Source organism: Ambystoma mexicanum, chromosome 6p (assembly GCF_040938575.1).
Source record: "Ambystoma mexicanum isolate Mex_15411 chromosome 6p, UKY_AmexF1_1, whole genome shotgun sequence".
In the NCBI taxonomy this organism is placed as follows: Eukaryota; Metazoa; Chordata; class Amphibia; order Caudata; family Ambystomatidae; genus Ambystoma; species Ambystoma mexicanum.
The window spans coordinates 1,170,403,831-1,170,424,380 of record NC_090935.1 but is presented as its reverse complement, the minus strand read 5'-3'; the positions used below and the strand labels follow the sequence as shown (position 1 = coordinate 1,170,424,380).

Sequence of the window (20,550 nt, the reverse complement as noted above, 5' to 3'; positions counted from 1 at the left end):
ACTGAAACTGTAGGGTGGCAGGACAGTTGTTCTTATGCAACATGCCTGACCAAGGGAGACTGCTTAAAGGCTGACACACAAGCTACCTTGCAAGTGAATAGTTGCAACTCTTTCTGGACTAGGCAGTAAAAAAAAGGGCAAAGCAAGACCAAGATGGCTTTTTATTTATGGTGGCATTAAGACTCCATAGAGGCCTTTATCTGGCAGGGCTGACCAAGCCTGCTGCCTGCCCATGTCTGCCTTGCATACCCAAACTAGAAGTTGGTATTCAGGCTCACAGATACTGCAACACTCGTACTTGTCCTCCACACAGAGGAAAAACAAGCAGACCAAGCTTACAAGAGTGTCCCCATCCTCCTTGGTCAAAACAATGACTGAAAGATACCGGTCCCCTCCATGTCACTCCAGTAGGACGAATTATGACCACCTTCACACATGGAGGAAATGACATCAGTGGGTCTTAATCAGTGGTCTTTGACACCTTAACTAAAGGTTACTGCATAGAATTGGTGCAAAAACATGCAACCTACCGCATGGCGGCTACTAGAGAGAAGCAAAGGTGCTGCTTCTAAAGAACAGCCTGTTCCACAGCAACGGAATAACTGGAAATGTATCCACTTAAAACCAAACTAAAAGATCTCTCGGACCAACAACTATAGAAAAGCCCTACATTCAGGATGACCACCGTACAAGTGGTTAGCCCACTCCTCAAAAGCTGATTCTATATTGCTATGCTAGACCTTTTAATATTTCGATGCTCAAGGTCACCAGACTTTGAGGTTACAAATGGCAAATATAATCAAGGCTCTGCCTTGAGTGCCGCCCGCACCCTATGTGGTACCAAGTGCTTGCAGAAGTGGCTTCTCACCTTCGCTGCCAACATCGAGCGTCTCCTAATACAAGCAACACTATTTTATACTCAAAACATCTTTTACACAAGCTACCTTTCAAGCCTGGTCCCCATGGAAATGTATAGTTTGACAGCTATGACGCAAAGCAACATACCAATGAATACAAACAATCCTATAGTTCCCCGTTACCATACTAGCTGGGTAATGTAACTCCTAGGAATGGTTGGTCTGGCATCTACATAGTGCCATCTGCACATGCACACCATTCAACAGTGGCACTCCTGCTTGTGTATTCCAGATGGGAAGGGCCCCCTATTCGCATGGGAATTTGGGGTGGATATTGTACAGGTTCCCATTGGTTAACGGTTGTTTCATGCCCATATTCACGTTAATGTGTTTAGTTGATCCAATCGATAATATAGTCTTCAACTGATCAGCAACAAGTATTTTGACAATGATTATCAGATATTTAATTCAAAGTGCAAGCGTTACAGTATTGACTACAAAAGACATTACAAACGCAAGTATATATTCAAATTAACTAAATGAAGAAAGTGGCAAGTATCATAGTGAATTATCAACTTCGGTTATAGGAAATTCGGCTAATACATTTATTTGCAACTGTTCTAGTTTTTAAAGTAGTCCATGTTAGATTGATTTAAGTGAAATTTGACATGTAAGTCAGCATCAACTTTCTGGCCGATGAGAAATTACTTAAGCGTATACTAGTGACCGCCTTCATCGGGACTAGTAATGCTTCTGACCCTATACCATCAAACAAGACAGCATACAATAAGCGTGGTCTTGTACTGCGCTTTGCTGAGTTGCGTGGTCTCTTGGTGCTCTGACAATGGAAAGGAGGGTTTTGTTAATGGGATTGCGTGGGGGGAGATAAACCCGAGCTTTGTGCTGTTGGCAGCTGCAGGTCGGGAAACGGCCACTGAGCGTATGTGCATGTGTGGTGTTTGGGAGGGGTGGGGGTATGTTTTGCATGGGTGCTTTTGTATTTCGTTTCATGTTGGGTATTGTGAGGTGGGGTTTTGTGTAGTTTAAAGTTTTAGGGTGAGCATGGAGAACAGTGAGTTTTTCGTACGATTGGTTAGTGTAACGCACTGTCTACCCCCAAAATACATGCACATGCCCTGCCTCATATCGAGTATTGGAAGGTAAGGAAGTGGTGGGGTATTAGTGGAGTAGCAAATAAAAATGTTTGCCAGGATGAAGTCATGTAGCTTACCTTTGCATAGTTTTGGAGGGTACATCTGTTCCTTTACTGGAAATCGTGGTATCCAAAAAAACGTGAATCTAGAAACATTTTATGTTGGCATAATTGGCTACAATTAACATCTTGAGTGCATTGAGGGATGTTAGGAATGTATCGTCTGTTCTGTAGATCGGAAGTGAGAGTGGCATGTCCCCATGTGTAGAATAGCCTGTGATTAACTTGGAAGAGCTGGGTTGGAACGGTTAGTTATGCATTTATAAAAAAAACTGATTGGAGAGATCAGCTCAAGTAAATAAAGGAAAATTAGGGCAAAAATTAGAAAACAAGAAGTTGAGAATGAATGGGGAAAATTAAGTAAGCAAAGATATTCACATCTCGTGTGGAGATGCTAAAAACGGTCCATGGAATCGGAGCATATGTGCAACTTGGTGTTGGGCATGGTTTGAGCCTTGATGTGTAGGTCTGCCTGTTTATGGATCACTCGCCTCCTGAGTAGCAGATTATCCACCAAAGACTGTCATCTGGAGTGTTTCTTGACCACAGGGGCTGTAGTGGTATCGTAATGCGTGATGCTTGTTCAGGTATACACCCCTCTCATGCTTTGGCTGATATACCGAAGGCCGCAGACATTCAATGTAACTTCTTTGGTTTTGACAATTCGTCATCTCCCTTAGCTGCCAGTTGAAAGTTCGTTTACACACCAACGGGAATGTGATTACTTTATTAATAAAGTAAGGCCAACTTTTTTAAAGCTCTCCAGCTCCCATTAGGTTAAATGTGTATACCGGGGTCCTCTGCTCATACTTTTTTTTTTTTTTTTTTTCTCTTTTTTTTTAAAAAAGAGCACACACCGGCAACGCTGTTTATCGCACCTGGGTAAGTACAAATCAAACCAACAGTGGACATGCACTGGATGACAGCTGACAAAAGGGTGCACAAAGAACATTCGTTTTATAGGGAGTACAATAGTCTAAGCATTTCTGTTATAATGTACATATATTCTATTGTTCCCAGAACAGTCATTGCTGTGTTCATATCCTTGGTGCTGTGTATGTTACTGAAATGTGATTGGATCAGCCAGAGCAACAGTATCCCAAGACACCCCACTTGTGTGGCGCCACTGATTCTCACCCCTCCTGGAACAATTTGTAATTGGCAATATAAGATTTGTGCGGACTGCTGGGACTTTATTATTCTGCCATTGGTCTGAAGACACGAGACCCTGCTTGTGGTGGGGAAGGGAGACGGCCACACGGTACCTTCTGAATATTGATACTCTGAAGGCTGACTGCCTCCAAAGGACACAAAACATACCGCTTGATTGGTTCTTCCAGGAACGCAACGTGGCTCAGCTTCTGTTCACATTACCACCTGCTGATTGGCATTCATAGCCCTGTGAACAGATCGCTGGCTCAGTCCACCTCCATCCCAAGTGCCTGCTGTTTTGCTTTCTCTGTGACCTCAACAAGTGAGGTTGTAGCTGGCTTGTCTGCCAGGAATGTGCTGCATGAGCTCTGCTACATGGCGCTGATTTCAGCACCTTAGTACATATGAATGGTACCCTGAGAGGACACTGTTGGAAATGCTGGCTGGACCACTTAACTTACCTGAGAACCCTGATCCTTTCAGAACCAAGCCCTCGACTCTAAGAGATGATCAAAACAAAGATGCAGAAGATTCTAGCCAGATAGGTAGATTTTTCATTAGACCCTGTGATAAAATATTATATTGCAAAGGCCATCGCAAAAACTATTCATGGTTTAGAATCCATACCGTGGTTTGATTGGAATGAGTTGAAGCTTGTTTATGGAGGGGTGTCTGTTTGCCTTACTATGTGCCTAGAGTGGCCATCCGATTTAAGCTTGGCCTTATCTCGCTGAAAGCAAGACTATTGCAGAGCGCTGTTTTGCCTATTAGAAAAATCTTCTCTCCCCTGAACGACTGTTGGTTTTATGAACTCTGGTTTTATGAACTCTGGTTTTATGAACTCTGGTTTTATGAACTCTGGTTTTATGAACTCTGGTTTTATGAACTCTGGTTACGAGTAAAGAAAACAGGATTGTGTATTCAATGGGGCAGCATTGTAATGATGAAACATTGAACCAGGCTGCGGCCACTAATAAAGTGGGAATGGGTTTGTATCACTACACTGGAGGCACTTGGTAAATATTGACTTTGCCAGGATTTACTCCTGGCATTTGTGTCTGGATTCCAACACTTATTATCGGTGCACTGTGTAGATATTGTAACTTTTTCCAATTCTTTGAAACGTACTCTGCCCGTGCCTGCACTTGAGGGAAAAGCTGCATTTTTTTGGGGGAGATTTAGAATATATGACGGAATACCTTTTTGGCTGCAGATCGTAGTTGGTTCATCAACTATAATTGCAGCCCTGAGATTACTTGGTGATCTTGGGCTGGCTTTAGGTGTTCCTGCCTCGGGTATATAGTTTCACTTGGTTTTATATTCTGCAAGACTGTTTTCCATTATGAAGAAACTTTTTACTATTCCTCTTCTACTTTCTAGGCTGTATTGTTGGGAATGTTATAAGCAGTATGTAATGGATCTTGAGGTAAATTCGACTTTTTTTTCCCCTGCATTTCTTGTATTTAGAATGTGTTTATTTTTAACCATTAAAACACACAAAGGGCCTATGGGGGCTTGAACGTCTATGGCTCCAAAGATTTGAACACAAAGGATGGACTTTTTTTTTTCAGTCGCCTCAAGCCTACTGTCACCCTCACGGAAACCCCAAACTAGCCCTAAGATTATCTCTCTAGGTAGCGCTAGTGTGCTGCTTATTTTGGTAAAGGGATAGAGGAAAGGTTAGCCCTGGTCTCGTCCATCTAATTTCTAGGTCTGCTATTGTGTGAGCAATACCCACCAATCTGGAGGGATACTGCAGTACAAAACCTGTATTGTCAATGCTGATGACACTGGGGGAGGTATATTATTTTATTACTCAGTATCGATTGTATGGACATAATGTCCAGAGATCTGGATTCAATTGGTCGACAGGTTTCAGCGAATTTTATCAACTTTTTTTTTTAATGATTGCTTTCTTCAGGAGCTCTAATTTTGTTAACCTAGTTTATCAATGAAAATATTTCTAGTAAGGTATTTTCAGTTTATCAGTTAGGTTGCAGGACTGCTTTTCTTTGCTACCTGCAGAAGGAGACATACATTGACGACTATATTCGGCTTCCCTGTGGCCTCTTGTGTAGTTCAGAGTTTCTTTTCCAATTGTCACCCGCCATGTGATTCTGGTAAGCATCTAGGCAACCCATATCAATTACCTACCAACATTACCCTATAACGAGAAACCACAGGGGATCCTCAATATACAGACTCGTGACACTTAGATGCATGTTGTCTAAACAGCAAAAGTTATATCTATACGAACGGCTTTTGACCAAGGGCATCTGCTCCTTAGTTCTATTCTCATTGATTTTATTTTTCAGTTTAGCTAATCCGCAAATGTGGTGGTGCCGCCTCGTACCTGCATTGTCGAGCGGTTAAATCGGTTAAAAAAAAAAAATAGTAACTCATGCTATATGGTCACCATCTCCCCTACTCTTACCGTTCTATGCTCTTGTGGCAAGTCTGGTCCGTTTCTTCCATTTGGTTCCTGCATTTGTAAATGGTAGCATGTGCACGTTCATGTTATACTTGTCCACGGTTGATGTTACTATGGGCATTAGTAAGTGCCATTTTTTTAAAATGGGTTCCCTTTGTTTGTTGGAAATGTTACACAGCTCGTCACAGTATCAGTGTTTATAATACACTACTGTACAGCCCCATACCAGGTTTTCATTAACCCAGTAGGACCACTACATATCCTAATCCTGCAGCTCCCTCTAGTGGTGTGCGAAGCTATGCAAATTGGACCACTTTTTCTAACCGCTCCCTCTAGCCGAGCATTCTGTGCGTTCGAGCAGACTCTGCTGTGCATACCTGCATCGGACAACATACATCTGACAACCTACATCTGACTGTTTTTATTTATTTTTTTATATTAATTTAGTTTACATTTTCAGGCGCATTTATTGAAAATATGAGACAAGTAAGTGATGTATACTTGACTTCACCCTTTTTAGTAATACCAACCAGAGCACCATTTTGCAAGATCATAATGTGAGTCGAGAAACACAATTTTTTTAAATGTGTGCTTTTAGCCAGAAGCAATGTAGGTATCGTCTTGGTCGCTGTGATACCAGTGTTTGCTCTGGATTTTATAGAGGGAGTGGGGGGTGTGGGGGGGGGGGGGTCACATGATTGATACACTGTTAGATTTTAAATGGAGAAGAGGGATGGTTGAACCACCTCACCCAGCCCTACAAACAAGAGCTCGCTCTACCAGGGGTAAAGGTGCAAGTTGGGCCTTTATGACCCTGTGGACGCCATTTGCAAAGCGGCTACATGGAGCATCATACATGCGCTTGCTCAACATTACTGCATTGACACATTGCAGATTCACAGATGGGACAAACGGTGCTGAAACATCGATTTGCCACTGTACCTGCTCACAACCCACCATCTTCTCCAGACACTGCTTGGTAGCCTATGCATAAGATCTACAAGTCTCAAAAGGGATACATTACTCGCCATATCGTATTTCTGATGCGTAGATTCACTTGCGTCCACCCTTCCTCCCCTAAGGTGCATGGATGTTTTTTTTTTCCTCTTCTTTTTTTCTGGCTTTATCTACTCTGCTTTATTACATCTGTACTCGCACTACACGTCATGCTACCTCATGTCAGAAACAGAACCATCTGAGGGACCTAGACGCGTGATGTACCATGGGTACATGAGATGTCACACTAGGGATAGTATTACTGGCACACCCTGTCGAGGTCCCTTTTCAAGTTTTGAAAACAAAAAATGTAATACTCTGCAGCTACCACTAGATGTCCGTCTATGCATAGCATGTGAATATAAGCAGATACAAGCATCAGAAATGTGATTACGGCGAGGAATGTATCCTGGCTGGGGGGGGGGGGGGCAGAGGGGCAGGGGGATGTGTGTATAAAAATATATACTCGATGAATAATAAGTGGCACCTTCACTGTGGCAGACAACAAAGCTTCAATTACAAAACACCTTTTAGGCTGTTACTTTGAAACCCACTTTTATTTTTTTCCTGCATTTCCTTTTGTGTCTCAAACATGGGCACATGCCAAATAACCGGTTTAACCCTCTCGTCCTATGACCCCCCCCCCCCTTAGTCATTTTAACAAGTATTTTTGAATGTGATGGAGCATAAACATCAGCACGTTTTGATAGAGTATACTTTTAATTCTAATGCACATTTCGATTTTCAAAGCAATCTTACGTTTGCTAGGTAAATTTCCCTACCCGCCTGAAATTGCTTGCAGTTTTGGAAACCTAGATTTGAACAAACGCATGTGGCAAATAGCACCCTGTTTCCTTTTCACCCAAAAGCAATGTCATACTTCTATCAAGGTCACTTACTCACTCTCAGGACATATTGTTCACTGGAAGTTGCACTTTCACTTTGCGACTTCTCCTCTCCCCAGCACCACAACCTGTGCAGCACGGATTGGTCAGATCAATTGGGGGGGTGGCAGTTTAGGAGTTTTTCAGGCTGCTGCCTCCCCCACTCCCCTCACTTAAAGGTCCATGTTCGGGAAGTTTGACTTAGTAATTTTTCTTTTTGGTGGCAAGTAGATCATTTGTTTAGAAACTCTGGTAAGTGCTATCCATTGGGCAGTTCGTCTTGGAGAAGGACACCCCTAGGGGTGAACAGAAGGCATCCCAATTAAAAAGTTTGTTTCAAATTCTTCAAAGGGCCCTCCTGTGCATTTGGGATTCAGTTAATATACAGTCAAATATGCTAAGGTTCTGTACACTTTTAGCCCCCCACCCACTAATGGAAGAGTTCCTCCTTTGGCGCCCGGTGCTAGTCGTACACTGACGACACTCAGATCCTGATCCGTTTAGACCTTGATCAGGCTGAGGTGTCATCGTGCCTGGCGGCTGTGGGGGAGTGGATGGACCACAACTGGCTCAAATTGAAGGGAGACCAGACTGAGGTGATGGGCTGTCCTCCTGACCCTTCACTTTGTCTTTCTGGCCTTCTTCCCTGGGTCCCCTTCCCATCCCGACGTACCAGGATAAAAACCTTGGGATAGTCTGCCTCCTTGTCTATGGATAAGCAAGGAATAGCTGTATGCCAAGCTGGCCACTTTCAACTAAAACATTAAAAAAGGTGCTTCCTATGATCCCTGCGTGCCCTCCCCCTCAACCCTCACTCCCTTGGTGGTGGTGGTGGCGGCGGCTACAGTGATCTTGCGACTGGACTATTGTAAATCCCTTTAGGGAGTGATCCACCAGTTGCAACAACTCCAAAATGTGGCTGCTCGTGTTGCCTCTGGCTCCCCATATGGAGCCCATATATCTCCGGTTCTCTGAGCCCTGCATTGGCTCCCTGTGACTCAAGTTAATTTTAAGGCACTTTGCATTGTCCACCGTGCTCTACATGGCCAAGGGCCTGAATATCTCCAGGCTAAATTCACACACTATGCTCCTCGCCACTTCCCATATACAAATGTACCCAGATTGGAGGACGTGTCTTCTCTGTTGTGGAATGAATTCCCACGGACCATCAAGAAAATCCCTAACTACCTAGCCTTTAGAAAGACTTAACTCTCATTTTCTAGGCTTGCTTGGTTCCTGGCTAGGAACTCTCTAGCGCCATGATACCCTCGGGTGGCCGCACGCTTTACAAGTGGACTATGAAAGGGAATGGATTAATTGAATAAATACCCCATGCTGGCATTTTGTTTGACAATCTACTTTTGGAAGTCTCTGGGCTTGGCACTCAAGGAGACAGAGTAGAGCTAGGCTTTTCTGGAAAAAACGGGATTCTGGCCAGCACTTCAGTCAAGGGGAATCCCACAGCAATGCTCACTCTATGCCTCCAGGTAAGTATTGCAGCCTCTGTGTGGTCTCAATCTCCAGCCCTCTTCCACTGTTTCCACCTAGATGTTTCAACAGATCTGCTTTAGTGATTTTTGGCAGCTGTGTCCCTTTCGTGTATTTTTATTCCCCTAATTCTAGGCAGCGGTCTTTTCTTTCATAGTGAAAGACCTTTTTACTCTCTAAGCCCCTCCCATGTAAAGTGAACTTTAGGCAGTGTTAACTTAAGATCTCTCAGCCATGATTCATTTACATTTCCACCCTCACCAGTCCAGCCCCTCCAAGTATTGGTTCAAGAGTCTATAACAGAAATATGAATTCACATTTTATTTTCCATGTCCAATTTTACCCAGTCCCTCCCTACATGGCACAGCTTTGTAACTTACCAATAAATGCCATGATATTTAAATATTAATATTCCTCTCCTGATGACAGATCCGTGAAGCTTTCTTCATTTCGGCACCTCATTGCACAGGCTAGATTTGCCCTTTACACAGAAAGTATAGTTATGAACATTTAATCTCAAATAGTTATGCACCTATTTAATCTCAAGATTCCCAAGACCCAAAAGCCCGGCAATTCTTAAATTTAGACCATTTTCGGGGCAGCCAGAAACACATTTGTGCTTGCTATTGCAATTCCATAAGTCCTATGTGGATACATTTATTTCAAAATAATCTCTATCTTTAAAATGAACTAAAAAGGACAGTGCGACTTGTCCATTTTTTAAAACTAATAAAGAAAATCTTCAGCTTATATGCAAATCCAAAACCCCATTTCTCCATGCAAGTTTAATTTTTCTGCAAGTATGTGACCAGATACTCTTTGGCTGAATGTTCGCTTAAGGCCAGGGTAAAAGCCATTAGCCTTTTGTTCTTTGAAAGTTGATGGGCTGAGGAGATCCTTATCATGCAGCAGACAGTTCACCTGTGATGCCATGCTGACGTTTGTCCTGTAATTTGAAGTTGACCAATACTTTGATCGTAAGCTTTTTTTCCCCCCAATCCAGGGCTGGGTCTGTTGATCTGGCCCTGTCATATTGCTGCACATCCGCTTCATAGATTTCCCTTCTAGATAAGGAGCCAGGCAGGCCTTGAGAATCTTCCCAACAAGAAACTTGGTCTGTCTCATCCCCCAATGAGTACCTATGGAAACAAAGGCCTTTTTCATTTGTTGGCAGTATTTTGCACGTGACTCATAATATACATTTTAACCCCTTAAGTGCCAAGGACGAGAGAGCTCGTCCTTGACTCTTAAGGGGTTAATGAAAGAGAAAAGTTAGAAGGCATTGAATGGCCACATACCGAAATCACCAAAAAAAGGCCTTGGCACTGGGGGGGGAAACCCATGGCAGTTAAAGGGTTAATACCTTGCATCTTGCCACCACACTTTGTGTGCCCGATTAATTTAGCCTGGAAGTCTTGATTCAAAATACACATACAAGGCCATTTTAGTTTCAGTATTTGCAAACCCTAGTTTTCATGTGAAAGGGGCCTTGTTTTTGTTTTGCTTTTCCCCCCCTTGCAAGTGCGAATTTATTTAAAGGCTGCTTTTTCAGTTTGACCTTTCCCTTTGTTATGAATGACTTCCAGTCCTTAACCATTCAGATGAAATGGAAATGCTATAACAACTCTTCCTTGTTTCAGTTGCAGAAACCAACAATCTGCATTACTAGGCCCATTTATTTATATTTTATTTTGTTAAGCTTTTTTTTTATTTTTTATTTTTTTATTTTTATTTAGCATGATATGCGGGCAGCAAGTCACTTTCCAGTGGGCCTTTCACAGCCCAAACAAAAATAACTGATTAAACCCCACAGCTGAGAAGGTGATCCTCTGACCAAGGTCACCATTGCTAGATTATCAAAGTTCTTCAACTTGCACATATAAAACATTACCATTCGCTCGAAGAGCTTGTTCTACCTATAGGACAGGAGCAAAATATGTTAGGCTGTAACCCTAATTCAGTCAATACCTGTTGGACACAAGATTGATTCACAGGTGGGGCTAGCAGTGCTTCTGCATCTTTCCACTGTGCTAGCTGCTCGCCCACCACTTAAGAAATTGCTTGCTATCTATTTGAATCTAAGTAGATTCATATGCCTCAGAAAACCATTACTTAACCTGTTGGAGAAAAAGTTGAAACACTGCGCCAATAAACCTTTCCCACAGAAGATGTCTATCTTTTTAATGAGTGATCCTCCTTGTATAATCCTCTTGTAAATCCTTTATCTAGCAAGTCTTTAGACATGCAAATTTCTCTGCGAGTGGGTCCGTCTTCCTTTGTGGAAGACTGAGCCACTAAGTACTGCCACCAAGTACTTGCTAGATCACTGAGGATTATAAATCCGTAACTTAATCCCTAGTCCTGTGATATAAATCCTGTAGTTATCCTCTGCATGTGTTTCACCACAACAAAGTATTTCATCGGGAGGATTCACTTATTTCTGAATTCTTAAATGAGCTTCATTGATATTACACTTGCATACCTGGAATGGTCTTTCTTTTGCTTATCTGCTTGGCACCACATATACCTTCCCATTAAGGAAGCAACAGAACTGTGCTACAGTTACAGCCTAACGTCATCACATAGATTGTTAGACATGTGTGTAAGGTGCGACAATTGGTCCCTATACACTTAGTGATAGCACTGTTACTGCTGTGTTTCGACTTTGTGATGCTCACAGCCAGCTATTAAATGGTGGCCTACATAAAGCACGTGACTCTACTCTGATACAAGCCAGAGATTATTGGGTAAGTAAATTCCATATACTGGTTAGATCAGTGCGTTTGTTTACCACACAGGGGTCAAAAGTAATTTTAGAAGTAACTCCTGGTATTATGGTGGTTATTCTTGGGCCATTTTATGTTTATCCACATTTATTGTTTGCATTTTTTCAAGAAATCCATTTTTCAGTAATTCTATTCGATTAAATGTTTGTAATTTGAACCTGGCTCGGGAGGGTCCTGCACATAAAGCAAGATCCATTTTTGACTTTCAAAATAAACTGGTTTTGACTGGACTATGCCAACTCCCTATACCTGGGAGCACTGGCATACCACCTCAAACTCCAAAGAGCCCCAAACACTACTGCAAAACTGCTGCTCCCCCTGGGTCAGAGACTGCATCTCACCCGCTCTGCAAACCCTCCGTTGGCTCCCAGTCGGACGAAGGGCCACCTTCAAGACCCTATGCATCACTCACCGAGCAGTGCACAAGACTGGTCCAATGTACCTACAAGAAAAGATGAAACCCTACCACGCACCCCAAGGTCAAGCACTGCCCTCTTTATAGTGATTCCAACCTCTAACTCTGTCAGGATCGGAGGATCCGCCTTCTCAGCCTTGGCCCCAACTCACCCCCACACCCCCATATTCGACATCAAGACTATGACCTTTCTGCAAATCTCTAAAAATGTGGCGTTTTCTGGAATGCCAACTATGACCATCTGAAGCGACTAAGAAATTGCAACCCGATGACAAATGCTCCATGAGAACCCGAGCAATGATGCCACTGAATACGCTTAAGTGCCTATTAAGCAAACGCGCGCTTGAAATCCGGAATAGCGAGGTCCTTAGATCATAACTCCACCCAACACTCACCTCCCATATCACTGATTACTCTCTACACCAACACACAATTAGTGCAGCTACACCCTCTATCACGTTCAGCCTAGCTGTTCTTATACAAACATTCCATCAACACCTCATTCTAACGCAGCTCCATCCCATGACAACCGGCCTAGCTGCACACATAAGCGGCCTACAAAGGCCTAACGCAGCCAGAACCCAGTCTTGGTGCCCATCCTCCAGACTGCACACATTCAACTGATATCCATACCACCACACCGGATGCTAGGCTGCAGCTACCATTGGGCAATCGGCTGCGCACTTAATTGGTGGACCGTACTACATCTTACACTCTCAACTGACCTGGACTGCTGTCCCTGAGGGCGTTCAACCTACCAGCGCTTTGAGGTCGTACTAATGATATATAGAGTGCTATATAATTGCCAAATAACATAACTATGCTGACCTGAGAAACCTACACGGCCATTGAAACAATTTCACAAGAAAACGCTCCAAACCTTTTACTTGTTGCTTTGCACTTAATAACCTACCGTTAATGAATGAGCTGGAGAACTGCAGTTTTGCTTTTTCCAAATTCGATGCTTGGTGGAAAGGAGTAGTTTATGTCCGTATCTGTGTAAAAATGGGAGCCTTTCATTTATAAACTACTAGTCACTTTTAACTCTCCACTTGTATTCACCAATGTCTTGCTCGCAATGTGTGAAATCACTTGCCAGTAACTAGTGTAGACTTTAAGGCCTGTCATACGCCTTATAACCTAGCAGCATGTAAATATTTTACTTTGGACTACTGTGCATCACTAACACTCTTGTGGATTAGTTGTGTTTCGCATCAGAATACTGCTTGAGCAAGCATAGAGCCGTTTTTCAGCTATCTACGCAGTAATTAAAGCTCCTTTCTTTTGAAACTTATCGGTGACCTGCACAGCCATTTATGGTTCAGGAACTGTTTATAGTAGTGTTGTTGCGTGCACTGCTGGAGTTGAAAGCTGTTGCTTTAATGTACAACCCGTTCAAAAAAATTGTTTACACAGATCATAATTCATTGCCGAAATATATCGGCAACTGGAAGATCTTGTGAGGCTAGATATTAAAGAGGGGCGGGGGAGGAATGTGTTGTAAGGAATGGAATCTCCTACCACGCGTTAAAGGATCTGGCGAGTAACCATGGGGGTTCTGACACATTACTAGATCTCGGCCTTTGGCCTTGTTGGTCAAGGGTATGCATACGTGCCAACTTTTTGTAGCACCCGGGAGGGACATTTCGAGACCGAGGGAGAAATTAATTTTCCCATATGTTTCCCATATGAGTGCATTAGAGGCGCAAGAAAATGACAAATGGCAATTTTTAACTGTACCCTCTCCAGCCTAAATCGGGAGGCTTGACAATTATGGGTATGTTTATCACATAAACAGCTCTTAAATGTAGAAGATAATTGTGTATGAAAGGTTTGCAAAGTTTTTTTTCTTCTGCATTTTTTTACATGTAGTAATGCCATGTAAAATTATATCGCTAAACCTAGAAATGCTTTTCTGCTGGACTTCAAAACATCACGTTTTCAGTAAACTTTGGCAAGTCACGGCAACAATTGTTTACTTGGAATATCTGTGAATTACAATTTGGTAGATCTGCTAGTTACGTTTGCAGTGTAACCATAATCCAGGTGGCGTATGTCTACATTGTTGCAAGTGGCATCTTGCCTCTCGTTCCCATTTCTTAATACTCTCTCTATATAACCTCTGCAGGTTCAGTTAGTTCTTCAAACAGCCCTACATCGGATTCTGCTGCGCAAAGAATGGAAAACTTAAACTGTGAAAGTGCTGCTGGCAGCATGTCTGACAAGTCAAGGTAATGTGCCACCTTTAGTTTAGAAAACCATGATCTGAAGTAAATGTGTGCAGGGACTAATCTGTAGCAGCTGATTATTCCAATTTAATCCAGTTTTAATTAAATAACTAATCTTTTTTTATTATTGACTTATGTTCCTTATGGGAGTTGAAGGCTTCAGTGCTTTGTTGATTGGGATGGGTGGGCACACAGGAGGGAGCGGTTAGTGGCTGCAGTGTCAGTACATTACACACTGAATACTGTCGTATGCAGCAGTCCTTGGGTTTCAAAAACAGACTTGAGATGTTGCCAAAGCATTTGACAAACCAGTGCTGATTAAGGTACCACCTTATGTTCCTTCTCTCCATGTTTGTCAACTCTTGATAGTTTGATTTCCTTCCTAAAATATTGGATGGTGGTGTAATTTCATGCAACAGTACTAAAGTTAGGCTGGACATTTAGACAAATGCACAAACGAGAATTGCAATAGCATTACAGGTATTTGGAGGCGGCCTACACTGCCTGCATCTACAGTCCACTGCTACACCTTCCTTATGAGCAACTGTTCACGTTTTTTGTTTATTTGTTTATACAGGAGTGTGCTTGGTGCTGCCTTGCCTGTAACGCAGCAAATGACAGAAATGAGCATATCCAGAGATGAAAACCTAAAATCTGAGTCGTCTGAACCAGGTATTTAGAAACCCAATTAAAGGGTGGTGGGTCCTTGGTGCAGGATCACTTTGAGTTTGACACTTATTGGTGCGATGTCAATCTATCTCTGCTCATTCAGCACAAAGTGGTGAGCATGAAGTAAAATGGGACTGGCACATAATCTAGATTCAATCCATACATCCGGCCTCAATGTTTGTCTTCCAGGTGGTGGTAATTGTGTACCGTCGTGGTGGTCACTTTGGTGACGAAATGCTTACCGTCATGTACATGTAAATCACTATCGCAAGATTTTCATGCACTCTATGGCATTTAAATGAGACCACAGGTGGTGTTCGTGCTACCACCCCTGTGTAGATTTTGTTGGCTTTTGAAGTGCCACAACTGCTTTCTTTGCAGTCATTTTGGGGGGTGAAATGATACAATCTAAAATGACAGCATGAGAAACCAATTTACTGTAAGTGCACCCTTGTACTCAAAGTAGCTGTTTTCACAAGACCTTCAGCGTCCAAAAAGTTTCACTAACTACCATACATAACCCCACTCTGCCTGGCACCGGTACTCTAATGAATCACTGCAATGCTGTGACAGTTTTGTGAAGTCAATGTTCATGGAGCCTTGAGGTGAGGCTTCTGTGGTAATTTTATCCCCAGCGTATGTGCCCAAGGTGCAGCCAGGTACAGATATGGGTGGACCCTTAAGTCAATGGGGCAGCTTTCCCTTAATTGCATGGTGTAGCTGTATGACTCCTCCCATTGGTGAACTAAACCAGTCTGGCTTTACGCTCCGGGGAAACAGATTGGGATGTAGGAGTGTGGGGTCTCTTTGTATCCTACCTGCTGACAATTTGCCTGGGACCATTTCATGGTGGCCTCTGAGAAGCTGTGCCCCTGCTTGTTTTAACCTTGATAACCAGGAGCGACACAAGTTTGTTCGAGGTGTGCTTGCCATGCGCATCAGCAGGCCAGTGATGCAGTCAAACGTACGTATCTTCTGTGGCCTACTCAGTTTGGTCAGAACTATATTGCACTGTTGGCCCTCCATGGCAGTAAATCGACCTAAATCTAACCTTATCAAAGGAACCCTTCTTAGTTTGTCCTAGTCCACACGCTGAATATCTGGAAGCGTGCTCTTGCCAGTAGCCATTGCTTGTAAGGAGTCAAACAACCAGGCAGAGTGGGTGGTGTCATTTACTCCAGTTTTAGAACAGCCTTAACTATGTCTTTACTAACTCCCGTTTGTAATCCATACTTTGAACCAAGTTACTCATGCAGAGTTATAGAATACCCTATCCGTTCTATTCAGAGCAGACGTTAATGGAGCTCTTATCCGTGGCACAGCGCATAACATGCCTGTAGGTGGTGTTTTGGTATGTTCATTAACTGCCTGACTCCCTGCAGTCACGTCTGTAAAACTAGCCCTGGTGAAATGACTTGCTTGGGACCGTTGCCATTACAGTACCTTTGCCATGGTTTTGCCCAGTGACGTGGCCCTTATGCATCTTAGGGTGTATCCAGAAAAAGCCACAGCTGTTACAGAATTGCTGAAGTTTTACACGCTCTTACTGACAAAGGTTTATCAGGTGTAGGTGTGGAGAAGTACAATCTGAAGGGTGGAATTTGATACAATTTTTTTAATTATGAGGAGCCCCCACCCTAGCCCCTGCAGTTTCGTGTAAAATGTTTACTCGATCTGGACATGAGTTTGGTGTTTTGATCATCTGGCATATATTCAGTTTGGGGTTTTTAAACAGCTGGCTAATTTGGCAGGGTTTTCTTGTTTGATCGTTTGCTTGTACTACTGGCTTTTTGAAGGTAAACTGGACTCTGATTAAATCTGATGAAAATATAAATTTGAATTGCGTCTTGTCAATTTCCACTACTGCTTTGTAGCCCCCTTTAGAAATCAGTCCACCTTTGTTGGTGGCAAGGGGGTGTTTATCAAGGGGTTCTAGCATGTTGGCGAAAGCAATTGTAAATCACTGTGGTTCGATAATGTACTTGGGCTTGTTAGTCTTACACATTGCTAACTGGAATTACTATAGGTAAGCACTGTAGTTGGCACCTACGAGTGTACTGCAGTTTTGGAGTGATATTCTAGTGCAATAATTTGTTTGCTTTCATCTTTCCTAAATCAGTTGTTACACAGCCAAGTCCATCCATGTCTCAACCCTGCGCTGCACAAGAAGAAGACAAATCTCCAGAGTTGTCTAAACCAAAGAAGAACAGATGTTTTATGTGTCGAAAGAAGATTGGCCTCACAGGTAACGAAATCTACCCAAATACTGGGGAAATGGGGGATCTGAAATGTGTTCGACCAGCATGGACATGGGTCTTTTAACACTTGTGCCCAGCATGGACATGGGAAAACTTGTGCCCCTTTCAGGCTGATGGGCATTGATGGTTTTTAGATATGTTGGTTGAAAGAATCTAGTTGCAAGTAAATTTACTGACCTCTAGCCTGCAATTATTCTTTGCTTTACTGCTTAGAAAGTGGATGTTACACTTGTTCCAAGGTTGCCTACACCAGATTATGGCTAGTAAATTTCAATAATGAGAAGGTGCCACTATGAGCCCCCGACAGCTCAGCTCCCCTTCAATAAGCAGTTGCTGCCATTGGTAATTGTAGATGGTCCTCTCTGAGTGGATGATTCACTTAGACCGGCGTGCACTCTTTCGTGTGAACCAAAAGCCTCACTTTTATCTGGAAGAATAACATGAGGACTTTGGTCTGTTGCCTTAGAGCCGCTCATTCTTGGAGCTCCAATGGTATAGCATCGAGATGCCACCATAGCAAAAAATGCTGTCATGAATGTCTATCTTGATGGTAAAGCTGTTTTAGTTCTATATTTATAGGTGCACAACGTTGTGTTTTCTGCCACATGCATGCTTTCAGTGAAATCATAATATAATTGGAAGATTTACACGCATTCAGAAGTAATGGGTTCATTATCACTTATCTTTGGATGTGTGGAAAGTGAGGAGGAACATTAAGATCCCGTTTGCTCTGTAGTACTAAAACTCAGAACATAGTAGTCTGGTCTTGCAGTTGCAAAGGATTTGGTCTACAAAAATAAAGCTTTACATTATTACCAATATTAGTCATTAGCATGAATTTGCTTCAGATCAATTAATTGAAACAGAGGTATATGAACTCTCTAACCCATCCGCAGCAAATGTGCACACACAATTGTTGCAACCTGAATAATCTACTTGCTGCCCATAAGCTGTGACCAGCCTTGGCCCTTTCTCTAGGGTTTTGTCCCCTGCACCAAACCAGGTTGGCTTAGATCGTCCCTCTAATCTGGCTTCAATTCGATCACCCCTCTGATGCATCTATTATGGTCTTGACCCAAAGACTAGGCTGACCAACTACTTGGTTCTGCTCTTGATACCTCACCCGAGCCGGATACCTCACTCATGCCAATGGATAGTCGACACCTTAAAACATTTACTGGTCACTGTCTAGAATATAAACTAAGCTGGCCAATCTTTAGCTAGATCATACCTGGTAGGTTTTATTCTGCACACTTAGTAATTTGGTATTGTAATACACTCGCCTTATCCAACCTGCACCCGTCTCCTTGGCTGCTAGAACAATTATAGATATCTCTTTTCTCGGATTGTGTGGTGAAGCAGATCCTTCTGAATGCCCATAACATGTTGTTGGTTGTGAGGGGTGGCTTTTGTAAGGGTGGAAAATGTGTCTGTGGATGGTAGAGTACCTCTTGGGGTCAAATCCGTGAAGTGGGGGTGGAGTGAGCTAATTCCATTTTTGCCATGTATATTGGTCCTACTTTTGTGTTTCCTTACAACGGAATGTCGCTTGTGTGTCTTTACAGGATTTGACTGTCGTTGTGGAAATTTATTTTGTGGACTTCACCGTTACTCTGACAAGCATAACTGCCCATACGACTACAAAGCGGAAGCTGCAGCAAAAATCAGAAAAGAAAATCCAGTTGTTGTGGCTGAGAAGATTCAGAGAATATAAGTTGCTGCTTGTGAAAAGACTTTGTTTTATTTTAATAGATCTTAGGAAGACATTAAAAGAGCAGATGCATGGCCGTTTTCTTCCATCAATTTTCCTTTAGTCAACGTTTTAGGATGTATGGTTGAAGAGATGCAGCCCTGTTTTGGAAATTCACTCAGCCCCGGGGTTAACGTGGTATTACAACTACCTGCTCAATAAATACATTGGTGCAGGATACTTTCATTTTTGACATGTGCCAAAAGAGGTTTTCAGTCATTTGTTTCATGCTATGTAAAATGTATTGCAGTTTGCATTCCTGTATTGGCCTCACTTTTTCAAGTTGTTTTCAAGCAGGTTTGTATTCACTCACTCTGAATATTGGTACAGATTTCGCACTGCACGATTTTACAAAGACTGAGATGTGCCCACACGTCCCCCCCCCCTTGTTTGACCACCCCCTTATTTAATTATCTCACTATTTTCTTCCTACAATTTGATGGTTTGTTTTATTCATGCGTTTGCGTGTGTATTAAACTTTTATTTTGTTTTTTTGTAGCAGGTGCCGGCTTCTTCTGTCACTTTTTAAAACTGTGAAACGCTCGGCTGCTGTTACCTTGGCTTTGCAGAGCTTGATCATTTAACTTACTAGGGTTCTTGGGTCTATTGCATGGGCTGCATCATGTACAAAAGTTAGAAAAAGACAGTATACTTCACTGATGCTTGTCTGGTATCACTTCTGTGTTCTAATGGAAGGTTTTCTTGTGATGTATGAAAGTTTGTGTTTTTTTTTTTTTAATATAAACACCAGTACAACCTTAGAGTAGTATTGTTGTAATGCCTGTTCTAAATTGTAAATAGTTATGTATAAAAGGCTTTAATTTTTAATTTTACTCCAGTGCTCAGTTCTAGTTTTTACTTCTTAAAAGCATCAAGCTTTTTTGCTTTAAAATTCATGTACTTAAGTTCTCAGTTCTTAGATATGCAAACGTGTACAGATAGTTAATATTTATGTATTGCACATAATCATGCTGTTCAGCATTTACCCTATATTGTATTATGTAAATAATAAAAATTATGTACAGATGGATAGTGTGGGGTTTTACCTACTTGTTTTCTTGCCTGGTCCTCCATTCCTAGCCTTTGGTATGGTAAGACTGGAGCATATATTTTAACTATATATATTTAAGGTTATAAGGGACATTGGGCATCTTTATAACCTTGCCGGTATCCCGGCGGTAGAGCCGGCAATGGGTGTTGCTGTTTCCGGCACTCGGTATGGCAGCATTGCCACTGGATTAGGAGTACTCCATGGGGGACTTGCTGTCATTACTGCCATTGGCATTGCTGATGGCGGTAATGAGGGCTTTTATTGCTGGTAGGGCGCATGGGTTAAGCCAAAGTGCCCCACTGGCAAACCTGTAGTCGGGCGGTCCAGTAAAGTGCTGATATCCACGTGTACCAGCATTTATTTTTTTTGTTT

At 42.5% G+C, this 20,550-nt stretch overlaps 1 protein-coding gene across 1 annotated transcript in view; it reads left to right on the top strand.

Moving 5' to 3' along the window:
- ZFAND5 (zinc finger AN1-type containing 5) overlaps positions 1-20,157 on the top strand; it is a 47,593-nt gene extending 27,436 nt beyond the window's left edge. Inside the window, exons 3-6 of the mRNA XM_069625811.1 lie at positions 14,351-14,453; positions 15,028-15,122; positions 17,239-17,364; positions 18,943-20,157. Coding sequence (XP_069481912.1) covers positions 14,351-14,453; positions 15,028-15,122; positions 17,239-17,364; positions 18,943-19,091 — 473 coding nt within the window. The 3' untranslated portion in view covers positions 19,092-20,157. The remainder of the gene's footprint in view (positions 1-14,350; positions 14,454-15,027; positions 15,123-17,238; positions 17,365-18,942) is intronic.
- The last annotated feature ends 393 nt before the right edge of the window (positions 20,158-20,550 follow it).